Raw genomic sequence first — 25979 nt, 5'->3', positions numbered from 1 at the left:
TGTTTGTATACGTATTGTATAAACAGGGAAATGAATTCCAGCTGACATCTGGCAGACAACATCCTTCTACCAGAGATAAGAGTTAGACACTAGACAAAGACGACGACCCTTTAATGGAAATGTTCACAGATGAGCTTTAATGGGACACTACAACACAACGATTGAGAGAATGAAATACTGATTTTCTTAATTTTGAAATTTAACTTTGCTACAATTAAACAAGTGTGTATTAACTAGTTTCATAAAACAATCTGAAAAACAGTATTTCTGTTTCGTTCACCATCCTATTATTTAGAAAAAGAGGCTGGCAGGGCTGCTGGGAACACTGATTCCTAAAGGCGAACACTGTCAAAGCTCCCACTGTCCACGTCCCAGGAAGAATACTATGAGTAAGTCAAATCATCATTTAAACCATCATGACTGCAGTCGGTGAAAGTTTTAAACATTTGAACATAAAACATAAACATAAACCATAAAACATTACATAAAACTTACGAACAGGGAGCTTTCTCATTTTTTTGAGCAATTAGGGGATTCTCTTTATGCCTAGAGATGAGTGTAACAAGACACACTGTCTTACAGATAGCCTGAGAGGGGACAGCAGATCTGGTCAGTTTAATTTCTGTATCTGAAAATGTTTATCTTCATCTTAGTATGACAATATACGTCAGGAAGAAACATACAGACACACAGAGCAAAAAAAAAGGCAAGTTACTTCTGAAAAAAATTAGATGGGTGAAGTTAACTGCCCACTGGGATTGATCTGTACGTTCGATACCGTGACACCACACACGCTCCCCAGGGAATGTGCCCATCACGTCCCCGATCGCTCACGTCGCGGCACCCTGAGGGACTCCATCTGCCCTGCCGACAAGAGCTCCTCAGACCTCCCTGTGACCAGTGACTGCTCCCAGGGGAAATGCAGGGACACCATTTGGCAGCGGGATGACTTAAGCTCCAACACAGGACACAGCACTTGAAGATCTTCAAAACAGAAGCTAGGGAGCAGGGTGGCTCCCCTGCCCAGCAGGGCCGTTCTGCAGCAGGCCAGGGGCAGACCCCAGCCCCGGGGGATGAGCTGCCACCTCCAGTGAGGGCCAGGCGATTCCACCACCCTGACCACATTCCCTGGCCTCACAACAAGCACCTTGCTTAACCCTTCTGTTTCGGCACCTAGCAGTAAGCAGATGAGCAACTCAGCCTTTGAAGAAGAAGAAACTGCATTTTATTGGCCTTTCATTATTCAAAGACTACTTCTACGTTGGGGGGACACACATGCAAATGCTTCCTATCCTAATTCCAAAATCCAGAGTGATGCAAGAATATAGATGTTAGTCCTAAAATTGTGCAGAGCAGTTCAAACAGAAGTAATTTGATAATTTCCTCAGGCACACAAAGCAGCAACTCAATAAAAATAAATATGCTAATGAATGTACTTAGACTTGGCCATTACATTTCATAAATATTTACGGTTCAGTATTCAGAGTCCAAATTCACAAGAATCAGTTAACAACCAAAATAAGAAAGATGAAGGAAAGTATTTTGTTCTGCTGTGCCAATACAATATACGGTCATTCCCTGAGGACCATGTCATGGCTCTTTCATCACAAAGTATGGGCTAGCATTTCCCATAGCGTAAACCTATAGCACCAGCCACGGCAGCAAAGGTTCATAGATTTACACTACCGGAGAGCTGGTGCGTGGCCACAGTCTGTGGCTGGGCTGTTTAGTAGTACTCATTTAGCTTCAGAATAGGATAGTTGAGACCATTAAATATTGAAATAAGCAGGACCACAGTACTCAGGCATAGCATAAGGAAGAGTCCACTGAGAGTTTACATCACGTTTGAGAAAATAAAACACAACCCACCCTGAAAAATGCAAAGTCGATCGTTTTGCTTCAGGGTAATCAAATAACTTGTTCAAATCTCCTCAAAGAACAAACACAGGCTTTAGTGGGGCTATTTGTAAAGTGTGGTATTACCCTCACTAAGTAAAGGGTATCAAAGACAGTTTGTGCTTATCTGAATTTTAAATGAAAAGTTTAAAATAAAACTACCCTGATGCAGTGTGCAGAGAAGGAGGAGAAGCCTATGAGACACCCTTTGTCAGGAACTTTACTTGCACTTGATCAATTCCCCTCCAGGTTTCTTCTTCTTCTATTCAGGAGCAACAAGAGAGAAATACTTTCTGAAAGAATTCAAATATATGCAAAACTTGTATTGAGGCATGTCTTTACAGCTGAAAATAATCATGCTGGCAGGGGTATAATAACTAAATATTTCCAACACAGCAATCAGCACTGAAGTAATGAGCGACTCAAGCAGGGAACAGTAACCTTACTCAGCTGCTACAGTTGAGGATCATTTCTGTAGAATGAAGCCTCTACCCCACAGAATTAAGCTGTGAAATAAACAGCGCACAGGGTGCGCTTACACCTCCCTTAAGAAGACACAAAGCAACTGGTTGACTAGGCAAGGGTGTCTTCATAGCAACAAGGGCTATTTTTGTTTTGTTGCTCTATGTTCCCTTACTGAATTCTCAGTCTCTAGAGATTATAGCACCGATTCACAGGAAGATGCTGTTTCCAAGCTTACGCTTGTTCCTCTGTGATTTTCATGATCAACATTCCCTTAAGTAGCACAATTCCTTAATCTTTTGTAAAAGATTTGCAGTCTGTGGTCTTCTTTTCTTCCAGCTGTGCATATTAAACACTCTTTCCTCAATAAAATGGTACCAGTAAAGTTCAGAAAACAGCCATGGAATTCTGATGGCAATGAAGATACGCGGCTCCAAGGAAACTCTACACAAATACATTTTCTCCTGCAAAAGCAGAGAAAATAAGTTTTAGAAGAAATTTATTAGGAGGTAATCAATAGCCATTTGCTCTTGTTCTGAAGCTAATTTAAGAGTTGACCAGATCTTCCCTCCACAGATAACCCCTGAAGATACTCCTTTTCAGTAAAATTCCTTAGACAAAAATAACATCTTATTTTACTAGGACTATCACACTCATGATGTATTAACAGAGAGGAGAGGATGAAATACAGGACGCAGAAGTCGTCTTCATCAACATCCTATTCAGAAAGCCTGGAACGATATGGAGCTTAACACTGCAGTAGGTCATTATTTTTCTTGAAAATTCCTCAAAAGTTGCATGCTATTTATAATGGACAAAAAAAACCACATTTATTTGTAGAACTACAAGGAGCACAATGTGCAATAGGTAGCACAAACTCTGAACAACTTTTCTTATCTGTAGATGGATGTTGCACTTACAGTTGCTCAATAAGAGCATGATCACCCACACTGCTCCTGCAGAAGCGTCTCCATTATTTTAATACCCTGGAAAAAAAGGACAAATAAATGCCAGTTTTACACACAACTTAAGTATTTCATACATTAGAAAGTGCACCCGACAACATACCAGTAAAGCCTTAAAAAACAAGAAATGGTGTTTTATGGTCCCACACTACCTCAGTGCAGTTCTCCCCACTGCCCGGGAGGCACAAGGAGCACTTACGACACAGGCGGCTCTGGGGGAACCTGGAGGGGACAAAGGACCCTTCGCAGCTTGCAGGCCCTTCCATGTCAAGGCTGCACAAAGCCAGGGCACTTGATCAGGTCACACATTTTATTCCAGTTCTGCCACTGCTTTGCTTGGACCAAGCCACTTCTCATCCCTGCACCTTGGTATATCCCTCTTTAAAATGGAAATACCATCACTCGTGTTCTTTGCAAGCAATTGGGTGTGCGAGGATGAAAGCTCCCCATAAAAGCCCCTCTGATTATTTCTATAATGAAGGAAAGTAATATTGAAATGAAGTAAAAAACGCCATCAGAGGACCATGAGGGTGAATATTTCTTCTCCGGGACTGATCTGTGAAGGAAGGAGGAGCTACCAAACAATGAACTATTAATTAAAGCAAAATGTAGGTTGAATCTAGGGGGTTGGTTTGTCTGGGGGGTTGACTGCAGATGAGCCCTAGGTGCTCACCAACCAGCAACAGCTGTGCAGGTGCAAACCACTGAAGTACCTACAGCAGGGCAGCCATCTGCAAAATGGGGGGAAGCTTGCAACCAAGTGCTCTTCCCACGTCAGAGCTACAGGCTGCTCCGCAGCCAGACGCTTCGCTGTTTTGAAATTAATTTAAGTTCAAGGTTCAGTACAAAGTGAGAGAGAAGCAGCTTCCTATTTGGTGAAAAGCAAAAAACCACTCACTTTAGATAAGAAAATCCACAACATCTCTCCCTCTCCCACTTTTTGGCTCTGTCTGTGTACTGAAATTGTAATTTGCCAACCCTACCTCTAATGTTTGGTCAGATCTTGTGGACTGAAGCAAGGTTGGAGCTTAGCTATAACCTGTGCGGGGCTAAGGCTTAGCCTACTATGCTCTCTGTTTGTCAAGATAAAAGAAAAAGGATTTCTCAGTTTGACTCACTGTGAGAGGAGGTAAAAAAAGACAATTAACTTTAACAAATAGGTCAAGAGAATTTCTTTTCACATCTCTACAAAAAAATGGACACGATATTTTACATCTATGAAAAACAGTTCATCTTCCATGCCTATTCTTTGTAGAAGGCAATAAGCTGACTACCTTAGTCTATCAGTCTAAATTGGACATGCCACTGTTTACAGAATGAAGCACTAATTGACATAAGTGAAGACTCAGAGGTTGGCCTAGGGAATTTAAAAATGTTACTTATTGAATCAATTATGTTCACAGTGTAACAACTGCTTTTTCTTTTATTTCTCCTCATAGCACTGCAAACTTTTAGCCAAAATGGTGTTGAGGAAGAAAAGGGGAATAAGAGGGGACTCCATTAAATGAATAAAATACGAAAGGGCAGGTACAAGTCATTACCCAGTATCTTTTCAGCAAGGAACGACTAAATCAAAGCCTAATCAATATATTCCTTTCAACTAAAGTTCAAACACTTAAATCTCAGCCCCAGGAGATCAGGCTTAAAGGAGCTAAATTTACACTGCTTAGAGTGCAATGATGCACTTGAAATGCAGAACAAACATTGCCTACCCATTAAACTCTGCACCTCTATAGCTGCAGCTTAAAAGCTTCTTTGACGGACAAACCATAGAATAGTTTTATTTTTCAAAGGTGGAGGTACTCTGCTACTGTAAGACGCTATCCTGCCATAAGTGCCTACATACAGCCCTTATCGGTGTAATACCCCAAAGCACTCAAAGGGATGGGAGCCCAGCAGATTCCCAGTTCAGGAATGGCTACAGGTGAATCCTCCAGCAAGTGCCACTTTGTCACCGCAGCCCGTACACTGAAACCACAGCGGGCACACTGACCCAGCAGCGGGGTGGGAGGACAACAAGGAAACACGAAACGGCAGCCTAAGGAGTTTCCAGCACCGCAGACTTGTTAGGCAGCCTATGTTTCTACCTGGAACACCTGCCAGCAGCCAGACTGGACGCCCAGCTGATAGGGACGGAAAGAATATATCGCATCTGTAACATCCTCTACATCTTTACCAAACACTGGAAGTTTTAAACAAGAGGTTAAGTGATGTACAGAAAAACTATAAATGGCCTGTTTGAATGTGATGAAGGCAATGCATATTACAGCACATACCTCATTTCCATTGCCAGTACAAAAGCAAGGTAACATTTTAACACACTAGCAGAAAATTTTATGCTGTCTCTGAAGAGCGCCTAATACCTTTCATTCTTTTTGTAACCATGACAAAACATTTTTCAGTTAAGTATTTGTTATTTGAGCTCAGCTCCATCATTTAACAAACACTGCATCACAGCCTCTAATTTCAATCTCCTTAGATATTCAAGTCAAGCAAAAGGAATCTAAAAAAGAAACCAAGAAGTGAAAAAGACAAAAATGTTGGAACATTTAAGAGGCAACGGATAAAACACCTACCAACATAACAAAAGTTTCTTGCTACAAATGTTCCTTTATTGTGTGGCCTTAAAATCGCTCCTAACTTTGTCATCTGCACTGCTTCACACTGGCAGGGATCATCATAACTTAGACATGTACAAACTAATTAGGCCACTTTTTAAACAAATTTTAAAAACTCACACACACAAAGGCTGACTTTAGGGGCCACCACTACCCCTCCTGGGCTGGAAGCTTCTCCCACACTTCGCTTGCAGACTACGGAGCATCCTTTCCCCTCTCTGAAGGAAGCCAGGCTCTCGCCAACAGACCCAGAATGGGCTGTGCTGGTAGCTGGGATTTACCGGCATATCTGCTCAGACTTTTGAATTATTCAGGAGGAAAGTTTTATTGGCAATAATGTGGGTGCGTATCATTCATTAATACCTTTTCTGAACAGGTAAGAAAAAAAATAATCATAAATGCTGTAATTTCCTCCCAAATGCACTATGACTTCTACAAACAAAAGCAGGGCAGGAGAACGTTCTCTCTTGTATTTTTGTTCAGAATTGGAATAAGAGAAATGTGACAAATATGAGGAGCCATAAAATGTCACTGTCATTCTGTTAGGCATTAAAAAAAACCCTACCCACAGAATAGGCTCATATCTCAGTTACAAAAATAATGATTAAAAAGATCATTGCCTTTGGTGTCCATGAATAGTTTCATGAATAGTAACTTTTCTCTCTCTTTTTATAAAATAAAGGTATTTAATAATTGACTGTGTGAATACATGAGCTTTATTGTCGTCATTCACAAAATTTAATATTCATACAGTATTTTCTCCTGCTCTTCACGTAGCTCATCCCCTACTCCATCTCCTCTGCCCCCTCACATTGCTGCCTCCCACTGTTGCCTTACTCCCTTATCTCATCTGAGCCTCTCCAAACAGACGGATGGAGAAGTGCACTGCTGTCAGGACCGAGGAGATAAAGCAGGAATCATGGTTTGGCTTTGAAAGTAACATCCTTACATATTCCAACCAATTATACCAGGTGCAAGAAAAGCAATGCCCTTTTGGTCAGGCCATTAGGAAGGATGCAGATCAGGTACTGGAAGATAAGAAGTAAAGGGAAACTCGAAGAACATTTATCAAGCATTGTCATTCATGCAACATATATTTTAAAACTTTACATATCATCGTTGTACTGCCATTTATTACATTTGAGTAAAATGTGCCTCAAAACTACTCTATTGCCAAGCCACAAAAGGAATCCTATCTATCTAACAGCTTAGACGAAATGTAATGCATAGATACAGCTGCTGCCTTCGGGAGACGGATGTTTTGGAGGCGGGGGGAAAAACCAGGCAAGACTGTACATTTATACCAGATCTGGTGTGCTTGTATTTTTCTTTTTCACAGATCTGCAGACATAGCCAAAATTGCTAAAGGATTTCTAATGCAGCATTATAGAAATACTGTGAGCTAGTTTGTTTTATCCGCTAGCTCTACGCTGTCATAAGCCGGCAAGACGTGTTTCATTGCTCACAGTCATTGCTTACACTAGCATAGCTGTCTACTTCTGGCTTTTTTTTTTTTCCTTTTAAAGCCACAACAAAAAGATCTTATAGTTATCAAGAATAAGCAAATGAATAAATAGTCATGCTGTTTGAAATACATTTCCATCTACAGCTCTTGGGGCACAGATTCCAAAATGAGCTTCTGAAGCACGAACGAGAGGTTGGGGCTGCCAGCCCCTGCCCCGCTGGAGAGCATCTGAAGGGACTGCAGGTGATGCCCAGGCTCCGCACCTCAACACCTTCAGTGGGACTTCAGTGGGAGAAAAGACAGGACACTGCTACGGCCACTTAAAAACCAAACCAAACCAAAACAAAAAATCCTAAACCAAAAAAACCCATCAACAGTATTAACCACTTGGTCTCCATGAATAATTAAAAAATGGCATAAGGCATGTTCTGAATGGTGGACATCTAAGTTCATCTGAAAAACAAATTTCTCCATTAGGTAACTAAAAAATGATAAATAATGGTAAATATAGGTTCTTTATAATCTTGCAGTACCCAAGATTCATGAGCCCAGCCATGAAAATGCCATGTTTTCAGGCACATACATATGCTTTCATTCATGTGAAACAAGATACAAACTGGAGGGGGGAAAAACAAAAGGAAAAAAAAAAAAAGGCAAAAAATCCCTCTTACTTTCTCATTAAAAAGGTTTAATTAAATATTCCGTCCTTCTCCTTCTTTCTCTTTTTTCAGCAGGTGTAAATTTTAAACAGTCTGCACAGCACAACCTGAACCCCCAAGCCTCTTCGAGGCACAAACTTCCAGAGAACAAGACTTCCACGAAACTTCATTTCCCAACGAACGCTTCAGGAGACGCTGCTGTTAAACCTAGTTTATCAATATGACATGACTCCCAGAAACAAAAGGCCTTTGAACACTAACTCCCTTGGGATGCTCTGCTGGATAGCTGGATAGCTTTTATCCTCTTTCATAATTCTTACTGAAAGACAGAACTATTGAAGTATACAGAACTGCTACGGGGAGATTGACTGTGGCTATTGTAAATACATCAAGCTGCCAAAAAAAAAAATCTAACATGACTGCAGAAAAATGTGTGACATGATATAAATTCATGTTGACTACTTTTGACTATTTCAGTGTAAAGGTGCTATAGAACTGCAAATTATTATTACAGTATTAGCTGGTACAATGAGGCATTAGGAAGAAGAACTGTTTCAATGCCTGAGGGAAATCAGGAATAAGAATGAATTACAGAAACTGATACAGTCATACATGCTGTATTTTAAAATGTATTTGAAATAAAACTATTACCATAATAAAACTAAATCCATTTTTGTTCTGCTTATTCTCTGCAGACAAAAGAAAAGGTCAAATGTTTTCTCAACAATTAAAAGATGTGAAGAATCCAGACTTAAAACATCAATTTAATTTTGAGCCCAGATGGTCTGGTGATGTGAAAAAATTTAGAATACAATTTGGGGAAGAAATTCAAGGAATAAATGACTTACCTTCTTCACACCTTGTTTTAAAAACGATTGAGCAAAAGCTTCCAACACACAGTTGAGCAAACCTGCCCCCGTAACTGATATTCTGCCTTTTTGTGTGAAGTCTGTCCTAAGAAACAGGAACAAAACACCCTGTTATTTTTCTGCCTACTCAGTAAACATGAAGTGTAAACTCTACGTTAGAAAGTTAGCGTTTGATACCCAAGTAAGGGATTCATCTCTTTCTTACATTCACATATTTTGTTTGACAATCTCAAAGGCGAACGTAACGAGATACAGGAACATCAGCATAATGAGAGGTTTGTAAGGACCCTCTCCCGTGGTCAGCACTGCTGAAGGTCCAGCTGGACTCTGCTTCAGGCAAGACATGCGCTTACTGGAGAAGCCCCAAGAGCAGCAACAGAGAGAGGTCTGGAGAGGACACAACAGCCATCTCCAGAATCATGAAAGCCAACTGCAGACACAGTGAAATGCACTTGCACGATTTTATAGGGTCCTCAGGGCATCGTCCCACCCAAGCTAGACAGAGGCAGTGGTAACAGTGAGGAGAGGACCCCCCGCTCCTATCCCCGCAGCATGCACGTGAACCCGGCACCACCAATGCCCTTGGCGGGCCACAACCATTTATTATTTCCTTCAATGCAATTTGGTAAGAAGACAAACGCGTGGAGTTCAAGTGAAGGAGCTGGAGAACATGAGAAGTTGTCCCCAACCACACGATGGATGTCAGCAGTAAAAATCCATCATTGAACTCAGCTGCTCCGGTTGGGATTTATTTATTCGTTTTGCAGTTTCACCATTGTAGGGGACAAAAAAGGGAGGCTCAAGGAAAATATTGATCTCTGATTGATTTCCGTAGCACACAGCTGGCAATGCCGCATCATTACAACACAGTCACAGGCAGCAGTCTATTAATGAGATCCAACTACTAAATTATTGACTAGTTAAGTACTGCAAATTTGGTCTAATTGTTTTCGTGATGGGAGTTTAATTAAAGTGTCTTTAGTATAAAAAGTAGCAATATTCTTGTTCAGATAGTGTCAGGGAGAGTTTCCAAAGCCTGCATGGCTTTCAAAACTAAATTAAAAGTTACATCCAGTGCAAGGCTCTTCAAAAGAGGAAGCTTTTGTACAGGAGATCTTTTTAATTCCCATCTCCAGCTGACAAGCACTGCTCACGCATCACGTGCATCTCTCCACATCAGGGAGACGTCTTCTCACCCTGCGCCCACCGTGCTGCAAGAGACTTCAGCTCCCTCGGGCTGTATGAAATGAGGGAAAGCGCTGGGTAATAAAAGGAATCTGATGGCAATTGAGGGATACAAAATGAAAAAACAAAGAACTGCTCCTGGCAGGGAGGGGAAAAGCAGTCAAGCCAAAACACAGAGGGACGGCAAATGACACCAGAGACAAAATTCAAGCTACACAGGGATTCTCCACTGCAGAAACACAGATATAACCTGCCCAGACACATGGAAATTTGCCAGTACATAACTTCAACATAAATCCAGGCAGTTACAGGGGAGTTTTGCTACTAACTTTCTGCTTCGGTTTGGCACTGTGCACAGACAACTCTTCCCAGAGCCCTCCCCTTCAACACGGATGCTGCTCAGCTCAGCTGGACGGAAAGCGAGCTCACACCTAACGTATGGAACACACGCTTTTAGGGTAAGCGCCAGTGAATCACTCCAGCAATCGTTACTAACCCAAACACGTATGCACGCAAGTGGAGGAGAGCAGCTGACAAGATTCACACTGGTTTGATGTACCAGCAGTGAAAGCTCCGAGCCCCGGAGCCCTCCGGAGCCCCATCCCGCAGCAGTGCTGGCGAACACCCGGGCAGTGCCGGCAAACACCGGGGCAGCACTGGCAAGCTGCTCGGGACTCTCTGTAGACAAACACCGCTCGAGTCTGGACCCACCCTGCCTGCAGCTCTGCCTGCAGCCAGGCCTTGCCCTTGGGGACTAACTGGCTTTCTTCGGACTTTAGACATCAAGATGAGATGCTTGTCTGTAACAGCAATTAAATCATGGAAAACAAAGAAAAAGTGTCTTGAAGGAGTTCAGCCAAGAGGATAACACAAGTGCTTTCTGGCCTCTGAATATACAGATATGCCTCATTATGCCTTTTTCAGTGGTTTAGAATTTATTTACGGTAATGCCTGTTTGCTACTAGATCTTTTCAGACATTTATATGCTCTGCTTGGAAGCACCCACAATAATTCACTTTGCAAGAATATGCAGCAGTTGGCATCACTGTGCTCACATTTATTTAGAACAAAATAACCACCTGACATTAAGAGCAAGAGCTACGCTGTGGTTAAATTGACTGTTTGCGACTAAGCAAGCATCACTTCAATTGCCCCAGTTCATTAGGGACATCAGGAAGGTTATAGTCTCCCTTCCCTGACTTGCGGTTCTCTAGCTGAAAATAATAAAGGATGTAACTGCCAATCTCAAACTGGGTAAACTAATCCACGTCCTATGGATGAAGTTCTGCTAAACGTCTAAGCCACGGTCCCTGCAGGGACTGGATTCGTGGTTTGATTTTGTACAGCATATTGGTCTACAAAGTAGCTGGGCTGAAGTCAGCACAGACAGTTATAACTTCATCTCACAGGGGTAGAAATATTCTGTATTCCCATCAGCATCATCCCACCACATGTGCCTGGCACCAGGCTGCAGCTCTGCAAAGCAGCAGCTCTGTCACTGACCCCGCTGACAAGAGATCTCCTTGCAGAGGCACAGAGCAGGGCTGCGGGTGCCGCGGCTGCGAGGCACCCTGAGGGACGCCTGCACCCACCGCCCCGACACCTCCCGAGCCACCAGCTCCCTGCTGGCTTGGGAGCAGGCAGCGCCTGGCGCGGAGCCCACCGCACACCGGGGAGATGCGGGGAGAGGCGAAGGCAGTCGACCTGCTGATCGAGATGCAGGTCGAAGGCTGATCGAGATGCAAGCCAGCAAAGCCGCACTCTGCTTTCATTTATCAGCATCCTTAACAATGTCATGTTAAAGCTGATTAAACAAACAAACAGCCCGCTACAACACATGCACGGTGCCTGACTGAGGTGAGGAATTTTCTCATTCTCTTCAGGCTTTTAGTGCCCTGAAGAGTTTCCAGAGGTTGCTGTTGAAATCTGCCCAGCAGTGCTTAGTAGGGGAGAAAGGCAAGTTTCTGTCTGTACTCAGGTTACCATCATTCTCATAATGTTGTTCTCTCTTTAGGGGCATAATGTACTAATCAGGATCACTTGAGTCTCCACATTGTGTGTTTTCTTATTTCTCCCCAGTGCAATAGCATGCTGCTAATGTTATGCCCTTTGTGTAATTCCTTCATCTATTCAAAATTTACATTTTGAAATGTAAGTTTCCCTACGTATACTACACGCAGCTGAAATTTCACGCCTGTTTTGCCAGCCAGCATTTGTTACACCCAATTACCTCCCTAAGACTCCTGAAGAGGTGACAGCGGTGTGCACAGGCTCACCCAGGTATCCTTGAACCTACCTGGCCAGGGCAGCGCGGCTGAGGTCTGTGGGCTCCTGCAGCCATGTGCTGCAGCTGCTGACCTGCATCGGTGCCCACGGTACCTCCAGAGGCACTGTCACCCCGGCAGGCATTGAAAGCCTGTATAAGTGGACCTGCTGAGGCTGCAATCACACTCTAGCAGCCCAGCTACGCCTCTGCCTTCCCAACTGCCACAGTATGCTTTAAGGTAAGAGTGAGCGGTGCTGATACCAAGCTCAGACAACTCCCCTGCACAAGCCTGCAGGAGCAGAAGCAGCACGCTGAGGACTCCGTCTTTGCCAAACTGGAACCAAAAAGTCTTGAAAACAGGGCATGAGTGAGTGACCAGTTGCAGTAGTTAAGAGTTTCTACACCAACAGGACCAACACCTACAGCTGCAATGCAACTCTGATGCAGAGGAAGCCTCAGTAAGGACAGAGGGTCCCAGCAAACTTTTGAAACAAAACAGTTTAAAAAGCCAGGGGAACGTGTCCTCAAACAGCAAGGTCCCAGCATAGGGCTTTCAAAAATGCCTGAGCCACAAGGAATTTAATTTCATCTGAAGTTGGTGGGGTTTTTTCTTAAACATGCTTAGAGCTTTCTGAAGTCACATGGACCTTGCTGGACAAGCCTGCCACGCTTCCCGGGGAACATCACAAGGCAAAAATAACGACTAATTACAAGAGACACCAGAACAAAGTAAGAATTAATGGGGTTGACATCAGCTGGAAATAAATCTTTTTTTAAAGACAGTCACATGTATCACATACCTGCTCATTTCAATCCTACGGGAATTAGAAATTCCACTCTGCTCCTCCTGTAAATGTGCATTAAGGCATTTCTAGGCTCCACTCTGCACAAACACAAATGTGTGTTCTCCCAGACAAAGTCCCACAGCAGCTTACATCTTTCAGGCACAGTGGGCCAGACACCGGAGAAAGAAAATTGTTTGGGAACAAGTATGCTCCATGCCAATGGCTGGCAAGCAGGAGGGAGCTGATAATTTTTAAACTGCTGTCCAAGCATCTGTTGGTAGATATGAGAGCAAAACGAACACTCTGGCTACGCCTGCTGTGCGGGAACAGCGAGGCAGCCTTCTATGACCGCAGAGCAACACACAGAAAATTAATTTCCAGCAATTATTTGTGCTCTGGCCAGAGAACCTAACCCCGCATCTAAACAAGCCAGAGGAAAGCTACAGGACATCTATGGTTGCTGCTTCAAATGCATTCAAGACATACCAAAGAAATTATTGTTCAGACCCCTCTCATTCCAAGCATTCAAAAGGCAACAGAAAAACCTTTTTCAGGGCCATGGGCCTGCAGTGGCAGCCCTGAGCCAGCACAGGGGCACTGCTACACCCAGAGGCCAGCACTCACCAGTTTGGATTCTCCAAGCTCTCTCTGAAGACGGACTCCTCGCTCAGAGACGCATACTGTGTCCACGTAAGACAATGAGTTTTCATAGCCATGTTTCTTTTCTGCATATTAAGCCAAGATTCCTCTTCCAAGTAGATGTCGGGCACTTTTAAGACACTGACCTGGGAAACAGAATAATTACAGCTTTTTCAAAAAAAAAAAAAAGAAAGAAAGAAAGAAAAAAAGGTAGAATCATTTCTCAGTATTTTGAAAGTATTACTAGCCTCAGAGTATAAAACTGAGGATTCAGGAGGAGGGCACATCAGCTGTGGTTAGCCCTGATGAGAACAATCAACTTCCTCAGCATCTACTAAAGGCCATGCAAACCCTCCAAGATCTAGGGAAGCTGCTCAGTCCCCAGCCGGACTTCCAAGACCGCTACAGGCCAACTTACCTGCATCACTTCATGCCTTCTCTCTTGCTGCTGACAGCTAACTTACGACAACAAAGGATAACAGAAGCCACTTCCAAACAGTTACATGCAAGGCAGCCAAACCCGCCAGCTAAACCACGAGAGCAGAAGAAAGGCTTCCACCTCTGCAGGCTCCTGCTGCCAGGCACAGCAGCTGATGCCCCGCTCCAGCTCCTCTCTCCCAGGAGGCCTTCTCCTCCGAGAGCCCACTTATCAACCTGAGTGACCTTGATCTAGCAAGCGTGGGCCAAAGAAGGGATGAAAATCTCACCATCGGTTTATTTACATTCTGCATGTTTAGGGCAACGATAGGTTCGCCTTGGCAGGTGAGGCTTGGAAGAGACAAACACATGTTTAGAGGCAAAAACATACAGAGTCGTCAGCACCAGGAAAAGAGTACATGCATACTTTTAAGCATGCAGGCTGTGAAATAGTACAGTTATTTAACCATGCATGAATGTAAATGTACTTTTCTGTATACAGACTATTTGCTGCAAGATACTCTGCAAAAAAAACAAATAATAAATTAAGGCTAATTCTTCTCCCATAACAAACTGTGAGGAAAGGACTGTCACTAAACGAGACACAAGAGAGAGAGGCTAAGGGATTGCACAACCCAGGTCCTTATGTTTTCTACAGCCTTTAAAGGAATCATGTTTTACCTTCTTTATAGGGACCCTACATTGCCATATTTAACTTGCAACATGCTATAGGCACATTAAGTATTATTTTAATTCCCTCTGAATTCACTTACAGAATGGTTTTGTGAGAGATTACAACCCAATGTGTTCAGGAGCCATGGATCAGACATCCAAAATACATGAGCTCAGCTTAGAAATAATTACGCACTGTTTATCACTAGCTCCTGCCTTCTTGCTGAGTTCCACAAGACTGGGCTTTTATAAAAATACCGTCTACCACACAAAAATCACGAGCATTGACAGCAATAAGATTATTATATTGCGGTGGGGCAATGGCTGTACTTTCACTGTGGCCCAGATAACATTTTAAAACATCTTTACTTTTTCCAGGTACAAAAGTTAAAAGCCCATTACTGCCTGTAAAACAACCACCACCACCAGTTATATCTTGGTGTGCTCAAGGCTCCAATTTTGTCCATTCAATTTAAATATGAAATCAGTTCCTAAAGAATTTTTTTCTCTTAACTTCTCTTTAAAAGTAGCTTTTCTAATTAAAAAAAAAATCATTAGGAAATGTGATCCTTTTAAACAAGATAAACCACAGTGAAGCATTAAGGTTTTACAACTTGACTGAATTTCTCTAAAAGTAGTTACCTTCCTTAAAATTTCAGGAATTACATTCTGGCACGTTGCAATTCTCCTTCGGTAAATAATTCCCGTAGACAAATCTGATGAAAAAAGAAAATCAGAAGGGAAGAGTTACAGCAGCAAATATTACCATTTTTTTTAAGAAAAACAAAGTAGCTGGAAAACTTCACAGCACAGCAAATACGCAAGGAGCAATGCTGGTAAATTATCAGAGCATTGGGAGGGAGGGATGGTTTTGGTTTGGGATTTTGGTTTGTTTTGGTTTTTTGTTTTTTTAAAGTATAACCCAGTATTTCTGCTGCTTTGCCAGACAGAAGGCTGTAAATAAAACTGCTATGGGCTTTTTGTGCTTTGCCTCAGGAGGAAGGCATCTGCATCCACCACTGTGATCCAGACCCCCCCCTTATTAGCATGCGGTACAAACATTTTACTGGCATTTATAGTAGCGCTCCTGGGTAGCAAAGCACTGCAGGCAGCGCCGGTGCCCGGCTGCGTGGGTGCACACAGGGCTCCCTCCACAGCCCGCCCAGAGTCTGGCAGGACCCACTGGAGAACCCTGCTCCTGGGTGGCACTGGGTGGACAATAACTGGGCGAGGGAAAAGCTCGGGCAACTGAGCTACCAGACCAACATACAGACCTAAGTTTTAGTTTATTTCTCTGCCCACCCCAATTTATATTCTCAGGCTCATTCTCTGGGCAAACACACTGTCTATGACGTTTACAGAACAGTCCTGTCTCATCACACATTTATTTTTGTATTGAGTTGGACCCAGTGACAAGGACAAAACTATCTATTAGGAAACAAATTACCGTTATTTAGTATCTCCAAAAAGGGTTGGCTTTTAGAATCACTTTGCCTTTTAATATTTAATGACCCAGATAAAGAACAGAATGCTACCGAACGAAAAGCCAGCTGGCAGGCAGCCCAGGTTAAAGACTTCTCCAGGATAAAAGAGTACCTTCTCGAACAGTTGCATTTGGTGGGATCTGTGCAATGAAAACTTCATGGGGTTCAGCTTCCGGAACTCTAACAAACACATCATTTTAGTAATATGGAGCATCTATCTCCATGCAACATAGAGCAGAAAAGCATCCTAGGGGAAGAGTGGTTTACTCCACTTGAAGAAAACAGCAATGGCAGCACTAATGCTCAGCTTTCTTGAATCTCAGGGCAAGCTCACTAACCTTGCTTAGAAAGAGAGCCTGGAATTAAGAGCCACCATTAAACCTGAGCTGCAAGACAGAAGATATCTCCAAATGTATGATAAAGAGCATCCACAAGCATTTGGGAATAAAACTTTAAAGTCCACAAGTTCTTATGTCATCCCAAATGAGTATTTGACCACAGTTCCCGCATAAGGAAGAAAGGTGGTTATTTCCACGGCAAGTCCTATGGTACTCGTTACCCACGTAACCAGCGTAACTGTTTAATACACCCTCTGCACAGGCATGTTACCTTAAGTGCCTAATTGCAAACATTTCCTGCAAGCTCAGCAACTGGAAAACTAAAATAGACGTGTATTAGCGGACCTGATCTGACAACTGCGCTCTAACCCAAGCAGATTTATTTGCCTATCAATATGACTGGGAAGTGGTAACATCTGATTTTTGGTATTTCAGGAATTCTGACTGATAAAGCAAGAGACTGAGGATCCGTGATTGCTTTCTGACTGTCAGCATCCTACAAGGCCACTGTGCAAGTCTCTGATTCCTGGAACTACCTCCTCATCTGGGAAGTGAAACAGCAAGCGATCCCTCCAAAGGCAGGGATCATGAAAGCCAAGTAGTGCGATGCCTGTGGAGCGCCCGAGGCTTGATCCACATAGCTCACCGTGCTTCCTTCCAAGGGCCTTACATCTGATTTGTGGAGCATTGCAGATGGAAATCATCACAGAAATGCCAAGGAACCATACCACAAAAGAACATACTACAGAGAAACCAGGCGTAACGTGTCTAACAGCCTCAGAATAAGCTGAAAATTCAAATACTTAATGCAGTTAAAACGCACACTTTAGGGGAGGCGGTAATATTTTCTTGGCCTTGCTTAGACAATGTCCAGCACACAGGAATCCCAGGCATGTCTGCAGTGCCCAGCTTCTATTAAAATACAACTATTACATCATTATTTTTAAAGGTTATGAAAAATTTTAATTAGCTCTGTAAGAAAAGTCAGGCAGCTTACCTGTTTTCTCTTCCACTGTTTCTACAGCCTTGACGTGTTTCTCCATGGGACTGGGATACTGGGATAAAAATGCATAGGGTAAAGATTACCACTTCTCACATGGGTAAAAGAAAATTGCTAGCTGTCACTTGTCAAGTCAGAAGCGGTTTCATAGCTTCTCTCAACAGGTATGAGCTGCCTGATATTAACAATCTGCAGTCTCCATTCAAGTTAGCAGAAAGGAAGAATTTAGTAAGATTAGCTTAGTAAGTAAGATTAGAAAACAAACAGAAAACCCACAATACTGCTATGAAAAAAATCGCTTGAAGGGGAGATGCTAGCTTTTGCTGCAGCATACCGCTAAGCATGTTCAGCCACACAACCTATTTCCTCAAGCAAAAAGCTGGAAAGGCATGGTGGAGCATCACCTGAACGCAGACTCTGGTACATAACATTTCACTGTCCTGCAAAAGCTGCTAGAAGAGCGTGACAGCGGGATGTCACTTCGGATTGCAGTGTGGGTCCACCCTGGCAAGAGGGCACGCTCTTCTGCTCAGGGGCTGGCGTGCAGCAAGGATAAGGGATTGCTACTGCCCGTTCCTGCTCAAGGTAACCTCATTTTCCTTAGGCTGTGCAGACGAGTCGTTTCAAGGCTGGAAGAAAGAGATTCTTGCTCCAAGACCTCCACTGCACAGAAGTCATTCCAAAATTGTATAGGTTGCCTGTAGGGCAACATCCTATATAAGAAATGTATGCACAAGAATAGGACTTCTAAGGATGCATAGTCTATTTTGGAACTTACAAAACTCCTCTGGCTAGAAATGAGACAGAGAAGGCTACAATGACCTTACCCTCTGTTGCAAAAAGCAATCCACGTTCATGTGGATAATAAACTCTCAAATTTAAAGTGCAAGATAATTTATTGAACTCAAATACTACCCAAAAGTTACTGTAACCTCCACGCTAATACAAATGCCAGACTGAAGAAATACTGACCATCAGGTAAACATTAAACAAAATACAAAGCTTTAGGAAAGGTGGAGAAATTGCATTTTAAGGCTAACTCAGTTTATGTAATGCAATTACAATGTGCAATAATAGGTGCTCCAAAATTCTGATATAAATCTTGGGTTCTAAGCTAAAAAGGTCGACAACTCCAGAACAGGCTGTTCTATAATCCAGCTCTACTATTTTTTCTTGTTGCAGAATAAAAGTTGATTTTAAAAGTACAAGGTTTTCAAGTCCTATTCTGTACAGAAATTGGAGGCTTCTCCACAACGTGCTGCTTTGAAATGGCAGTAGTGGCATAATTGCATTATCGATGTAACTTACACTCTGTAAGGCCCAATCGTGTGAAACAAAGAGCCATTTACATAAATCTTTCACTAAATAGCAGGCTCTATTACCCCAGTATTTAAACAGAAATAGACTCAATTTCCTACACAGCACAGTAAAAGAAAGAACATTACAAGTCTACAAGCAGATGTAATGGCTAGGAGAGTCTAACAGCCACAAAAACAGTGTTTCCAGCCAGCCACAGCCTCCCTGCAAGGTTTCCATTCCCCAGGGACGCCAAAGCTAACAGCAGCCGAGAACAAAGAGATCTCAGCCTGACTGTTATTTCAGCCCTGCAGTAACTCAATGCCTGAACCTTCCTCCCCAGCACCAGAGGCACAGGAGTCCCATCCCCGTCTGAAGAGCTCCCACTAGCCCAAGGGCTTCAGCCCTGCCCTGCCATCTCTTTGCCCAGGAGCCCAAACGCAAACTGCCCTGCGCCACCTCTCCTGCTCAGCCAGGGCACAGGGCAGGCGCTGCCATCCCTTCCAGCGGTCACACATGACACTGCCTCCAGCGTCCTCATCCCCAACTCCTTGTGCTGGGCCACACAACAGAGCAAGGACTTCTAAAATTTGGAATTGCCTGAAGACAGGCGGCTACTATTGTGATGCTAACCCGCGGGTCGTGCCCAAATGTCACAGCTCCCACCACGCACCGTTCACTGAGAACACAGCTGCTGGCCACGCCGCAAAGGGCACCCCTGCGCCAGGAGAGGACGTGGGGTGCTGAGACAGGGATGGGCTGCCGACCTGCTCTCACCATACGTCCCTGGGAGCTCCTAAAGCACAGCTACTGTCCCCTCAGCCTGCACCTGCAAACCAGCACTGGAGAGGGTGCCAGCGCTGGCCAGGAGCACAAGGCTGCAAGCTGAGAGGATGGGCAGCAACTGCTGGGCAAAATCCCGCCGGGGTGTTGAAGGGCAGCAGGACAGGCAGGCCAACCAGCCTAAACCTCAGAGCTGCCGGGGCAGAAGTGAAATCCCCCAAGCACCCAAGGCGGCTCCCGCAGTGCCGGTGGCACCTGGCGAGGAGGGAATGCCATCTTGTGGTCCAGCCTGCAAACGCAGGGCACCTGCCTCTGTGCGGGCAGCGCAGTGGGTGCAGGCAGGGTGCTCTGCTGTCCCCCAGCTGGGGCAGAGCAGGGCATGGGCACCGCTCCTCAGCCGTGACCCCCAGCCTGGCGCATGCCAAGCTGCCCAAGGGTCCCACCAGGAGGGGACCAACACCACCCCCTCGTTACTCTGGAAATGCATGAGCGGAGGAGACCCCCAAGGCCTGGCCACTTACTTGACACAGGAGCAAATTTCATCCCTCTCCTTGCTTAGGTACAATCTTCACGCCTTGGCTTTGTTAAACCTTCCCAGACTGCAGCCTGCACGATTCCCACATCTCAGACTGCACCTGGGGAAGTACACCTCCAAACACTGTAACCCAAAATGCCATACGTTTATGAAAAAGAAACAGTTATCCAGATGAAGTGTGCATACTCTTTTTAAAAAAATTAAATAGTTCCAATGAGTTTCTGCAGTAAATTTCTTTCCAGACTGATTTTCTTATTTTAAAGACATTTCTCCTCCATCACACTAAGAGGACCCCAAACAAATTGGCGACGACAGCAGAAGCCACGAAGCTGACTTTGCCTTTAAGCTATCCATAGCTTTGAAATTACTTTTCCCTACCCTGGCTGCCAGTGATGAGTGTTTCCTGAGGACGTCAGAGCCCATTTTACAGATGCAGAGCTGCGAGTGCGACACCAGCGAACAGCAGTTCGGAAGCACTGAGACTCCCATACCCAGAAACCCCTCAGCACCCCAGCACAGGGGGTACTCGAGCGGTTATGGGGTTACCTCTCATTTCATGCCTACCAGAATTGAAGAAGCACTTCATTCTCCACTTGCAAAAACCTGACTATTAAAATTAGATAAAGAATTCCTGTGCTCTCATTCGGTCTTCCTACAAATGTATTGATTGTTTTCTACAAATAACAACAAGCAGAACTGATTGCATTAGTCATTATTCTGAATCCAGGGAATTAAGACCCCCACATACCTTTCCTAACTGGAATGTGTAAGAACATTTATCAAAAGCAGCAGTTTCTAACCACAGCAATGTTTCTTAGAAGTTATTTGAGGGAAATGGCAGGCCTCTAAAAGCAGCACTGTGTTTAGCAGCAGTGAGAAATCACTGCAGGTTACAAATAATGATTTGTATAAAAATGAAATATTTCAAAGCAATGAAGGGCTGGTTTTACATGCAAGATCAAATGGAGCCCACATAAATCAAAATGACAGCTTCAAAGACTGGCAAAAAATAATAATATTTAAGTTCATAAATATTCTTTCTTTTTTAACTGCAAGGAAATGAAGCAGTGACACTGCAAAATCAGCTAAACCTTTCCAGATTCCTCCACTTTGTTATTGGTTTGGAAAGGTGGTGGTTGTGAATAAACGTAAATTTAAAAAAAAAAAAAAAAGTCTAGCAAACCCACTGCACAGATTACTTGCTGTGATAAAGATCGATAAATACAAACGAATTCCACATACAGATACACTTATTTCAAATACAAATCAATTTGTCATACTTGAACTAAATGTTGGATTTACAGTTCGCGGGCTCACTTTAAAACACCACCTTCACTAACCTTAAGGCCACCCCAGCAGAAACTGCTGTCTGTTCCAGCAGGCTCAGGCCCCTGGGCACAGGGCAAGACTCCCCTCGGCTCCGCACCCCACCAAGGCCCAACAAGCACGGCTTTCCCACAGCTTCAGCAGCGCAGCGGCTCTGCCTGGGGACCGGCCACACGAGCCCAGGCACATCAGATGGCTATCACAGAAGTTAACGCCTCTAATTCCCGCAGGATTCTTCCTCACCTACATCACAGCTGTCCAAGAGGTGTACTAAGCAGAAAGAAAGCGGCCCTTGCAGACCGCCGGCCATCCAACCCACCCAATACGTCCCTCAAGATGGTGGTCTGCCAGTGCCTGTCCTCCCACACCGACCACGGAGGGGCCGTTTTCTCTAGAAACACATGGCAAAGGCAGAATATTTTCTAGCGTATTTCTGAACCGACATACAAGAATATATACCCCAATATCTGATGTAGCAGGCTGCCCATCTGATTACCACCTATTTCTTACCGACTCTACGTAATGAAAGCGGAGGACGCATCTCTGCAGTAAGAGCACATTTCTAGAGAAGCTGGGTGTAACTCTGCGATGTTCTAAACCTAACCTGAGGGATACACAAGAGGGAGGGCAGTCTGAAAAAAAAACAAAAACAAAAAAAAAGCCCACACTGACACTTTCCACAGTCCGAGTGACTTCTGTGCTCCATCCTCAGAGACCATAAATAGCAGCCGACACGCAAAATGCCCCACGAGGCAATACGTGGGGTTTCTGTGAGGCAGGAGGTGTCTTGGCACAAACATGCCCTTGAAGAGCCTCAACTGCTTTGGCTTTGGTCTCCTCTGAGAGCACGTCTGGTTGCACCTTCCCACCCTATTTTCCAACATAACAACATTCAAAGGTTCGACTTGCAAAGTCGCAATAGAAAGAACAAGAGCAGGAGCCCTGAAGTCAAATTTAACTATGGCATTTATGAGTAACTATGGCAATTATTTTTTCAATCATTCATATCAAATTCCTGGTTAAAAGCATGTGATGCACTTTGCTGCCACATACAAATGAGGATTATTTTAACCTTTCTGCTCTGCGCTTCTGGCTGTCATAATTAGCCTCACTATTCACCTCCAACTGCCCTTCTCAAGTCATATGGAACTATACCACAGAACACAATTTCCATTTGCATTGCTACTCTGGCTCAAATCTTTCACAATGAAAAGCACTAACTCTGCTTCTCCTCTCACCTCTAATTGCCAAACACTCAAGAAAATCAGCAAAGGCTGGCCCTGCCTTCTCTTTTCCAAGTTTGTTCAGAGTTTACAAATGAGTATTTCAGAGCACCTCCATTGGTTAGCCATAGTGTGGCAGTCTAAACTACATGGTTAGCAAATCTGACTGCCGGAGCTTGCCAGAGCTATAGCTCAGCATTTCTGCAGCAGGGTGAGAGAAAAAAATGTTTGCTTTTTTGCCTTTTTTTTGTTTTTTTTAAAGAAAACCTTAAATGCGTCTTTGCAGAGTCCTGTTCTAGGGCAAAAAAGGAACAGCTGTAGACGGTTAACAGAAACAGAAGAGAAATAGAAAGACTCCCGACTACGCATCTTTGTCTGTATTTATTGTTCAAAGTTCTGACGCTTCAGCTTGTGAGGAAATTTTGGGTTTTTCCTTTGTAAAAGAATTTCACATACATGACAGTTCGGTTTTCGGTAACAGGGTATGACACCGCTACAGGGATCCAGTTCCATTGTGTACTGCGCCATCAAACACCAAAAAAAAAAATAGGCGGTCAATTAAAACAAAACCACACCACCACATCTTTTAGAGATTCATGTATCTCATCAGTCATTTCCCTGGGAGATGGACACTGAAAAGGAGAAGCTGACCCCACCAAAACTGTGTGCAGAAGCCTGGTGACTTCAGCAAGCCCAATGTCGTCTTTACAGGCTTTCAGCAAACATGAAAAACTTATTTCTTGGTAGAAGTGCAACATATCATCTTCCACTCCTACCGTAATCCATAAAACCAATCCAGTGTTTAAGGATCTGACAATTTTTAATAAAGGATTACTTAGGAAGAGGCATTCTCTACTTGCCAGTGCCCGCAACGGCAGCAGCAGCAGGAGCAAGGCTGCACACCACAGGTCGTCATGCCACCACTGATGAATTAGAGTCATTGGGACTGCCTTGGCTGCAAGCCAGCGCGCAGGACTCTGCTCCGCTGCCGCGCCGGCCAGGGCTGCCCTGGACACCTGCAAGGCAGAAGAACACCAGGCAGGTTCAGCCACAGGGCACAGCCCCGCGCCTTCAGCCCAGCTCTGCTGTGCATCAGTCACACAGCCGCCCAGGCGCTAGAGCTGGCCGTGTGTGTCACAAGCGGGGACACTCCGGGTTCCTCTTGGCACTGCCTTTGTGAAAGCCAGCCCTCTGCTAAAAGAAGGAGAACTGGCAGCTGGCTGAGACAAAAAAATCCTTCCTTGTGTTTTAAGTTGGTTGCATCAAGGATGAATTTAGCCCAAAGTCAACATTTGTTTAAACATCTTGTCTTGCTGAGAACATCCACAAACCCATGGGGTTTTTTGACAAGGAAATGCCCTGCGCTATACAGCTGCTCACTTCCATCGTTAATGTTTAAACACACGCGGCCAAAACAAATATAATGGAGCCTGCTCTATTCTTCACCTTGGTGTTCACAAAACCCACTCACAGCTAGAGGGCAAAAGCCCGGCATCAGCTTGTAATAAAGATTAGAATTCATCCCTATTTCTGTGCTACTGTTCAAAGGAAAACACCAACAAAAAGGACAGTTTTGATGCACAGCTTGGAGCTTGGGTCTGAGAGTGCTCAGAAGGAAAATCTAGCAGGATGCCGTTTTGCTAGGAGCAGATGCAACACGGAAACACTGTTTACCTGCCATCAACACAGCCTTCTGCCACTGCAAAACATGTTCATTTTGAAGCCTACTTAAAAGTCTAACGATTGTTGCACTACTAGGCCAAAAGCCATACTGCACCAAGCAGTGACGCAGGGGTTGGCATTCTGCAAGGACAGAAAGCCAGAATTCATTTCTACTGATCTAATCTTTCTTTCAAACGGATCCCAGCCACCACAGCAGAGCCCCTGGAAGGGCAGATGCTGCCGTCCCGGCTGTGCACATCCCTCGTGCCATGGGGCAGTCGTGCCGTACCCCCGCCGAGTCCATCACGGCTCACGGACCAGCGCGCAACGCCTGTGGAGCAGAGCCTCTGGCAGCAGGCAGGACTTGGTGGCTTTGTGTACTGCATCGAAGTCCCTCTCGCATGTTTCGACCACATCACGCTCTGCAAGCAGCACTTAGGCTGTTTCTGGCCAAGAATGGCCATGGCACTGCCCACCCTGTCCTCTGCACCAGGGCCGGCACCGTCCCTGCTGGAAGTCACCACGGGTGAGGCTGCCGGACCCAGCCCAGGTACCTGGGGTGCCAGGCAGCGTGATGGAGACCGCTCTGCTCCGGTGACTCGTACGCAACCGACACACAACCAGCACCTCGGGCACCGAAACTGAAGTTTTCATCTAAGCATGAAAAAAGCTCTGATAAAGAGGAAAACCAAGCTTTCAGCTGCAGGAAGGGCCCGCACACCCACAGGGCCCCAGAGCGGGACCCGCTCAGCCAGGGCACGGCGGGCCCCGCTGCCCCTGCACACCCGGCCTGCGCCGGGCTGCCAGCGCGGCGGCGGGACAAAGGCAGCGAGGCGGGCTCCTGCTGCCCGGCGCCTTCCCCCGCCGGCTTCCTCTCCCACAGAGAAGATTTACGGTTTTCCACACAGGCACCGCGCAAGCAGGAACAAAGCAAGGCTGTTTAAGAGAGAACGGGGGCAGAGCCAGCGGTTAACGCAGGGACTGCAGTTAAGCAGAGCGGCTGCGGAGCGGGCACACCCCCCGGCCGGGCCGGGCCCCGCCGCCGGGAGGCGCTCCTGCCCCGGCCGGCAGCGCCCCGTGAGGGCGGGGGGCAGCGCCCGGTTACCTTGCGGAGGTAGCTGGCCACCACCTGCTCGAAGGGGTACCGGTACACGCGGTGCACCTCCACCGTCACCCCCATGGCGGGCTCCGGCCCGGGGCCCGGCCCGGCCCCGCTTCCTGCCCGCCCCGCCCCGCCCCGCCCCGCCACCATCTTGTGTGCGGCCGCCCCTGCCCGCCCCGACGTGCCCCGCAGAGCCGGGCTGGGCCGGGGCCCGCCCCGCTGGAGGAGGCCGCGGGCCTGCGGGGGGTTCCGCGGGCCAGCAGCAGCCGGCAGGGCCCTGCAGAGGGCCCCGGTACCGTTGGCTCATGGGGGTGTCCCGTCGTGCAGCACCA

At 45.2% G+C, this 25979-nt stretch overlaps 1 protein-coding gene across 2 annotated transcripts; it reads right to left on the bottom strand.

Moving 5' to 3' along the window:
• PRELID2 (PRELI domain containing 2) lies at nt 1-25758 on the bottom strand. Of its 2 annotated transcripts, XM_087754066.1 has the most exons (7): nt 25651-25758; nt 17718-17775; nt 15541-15614; nt 13795-13955; nt 8914-9019; nt 3279-3344; nt 1-2822 (listed from the first exon to the last, which is right to left on the bottom strand). In XM_087754066.1, exons 1-6 carry the CDS (start codon nt 25723-25725, stop codon nt 3300-3302), a joined length of 519 nt encoding a protein of 172 aa, XP_087610192.1. In that variant the 5' UTR covers nt 25726-25758; the 3' UTR covers nt 1-2822; nt 3279-3299. The 2 variants fall into 2 exon arrangements, with proteins under 2 accessions (XP_087610192.1, XP_087610193.1); XM_087754067.1 differs by lacking the exons at nt 1-2822; nt 3279-3344 and adding an exon at nt 3356-6969.
• Between the last annotated feature and the right edge of the window lie 221 nt (nt 25759-25979).

The sequence above is a fragment of the Nipponia nippon genome, unplaced genomic scaffold (genome assembly GCF_047370975.1).
Source record: "Nipponia nippon isolate SJK-2023a ecotype South Korea unplaced genomic scaffold, ASM4737097v1 scaffold_17, whole genome shotgun sequence".
Lineage (NCBI taxonomy): Eukaryota > Metazoa > Chordata > Aves > Pelecaniformes > Threskiornithidae > Nipponia > Nipponia nippon.
The sequence above is the reverse complement of the archived record's forward strand: the minus strand, read 5'-3'. Positions and strand labels throughout refer to the sequence as shown.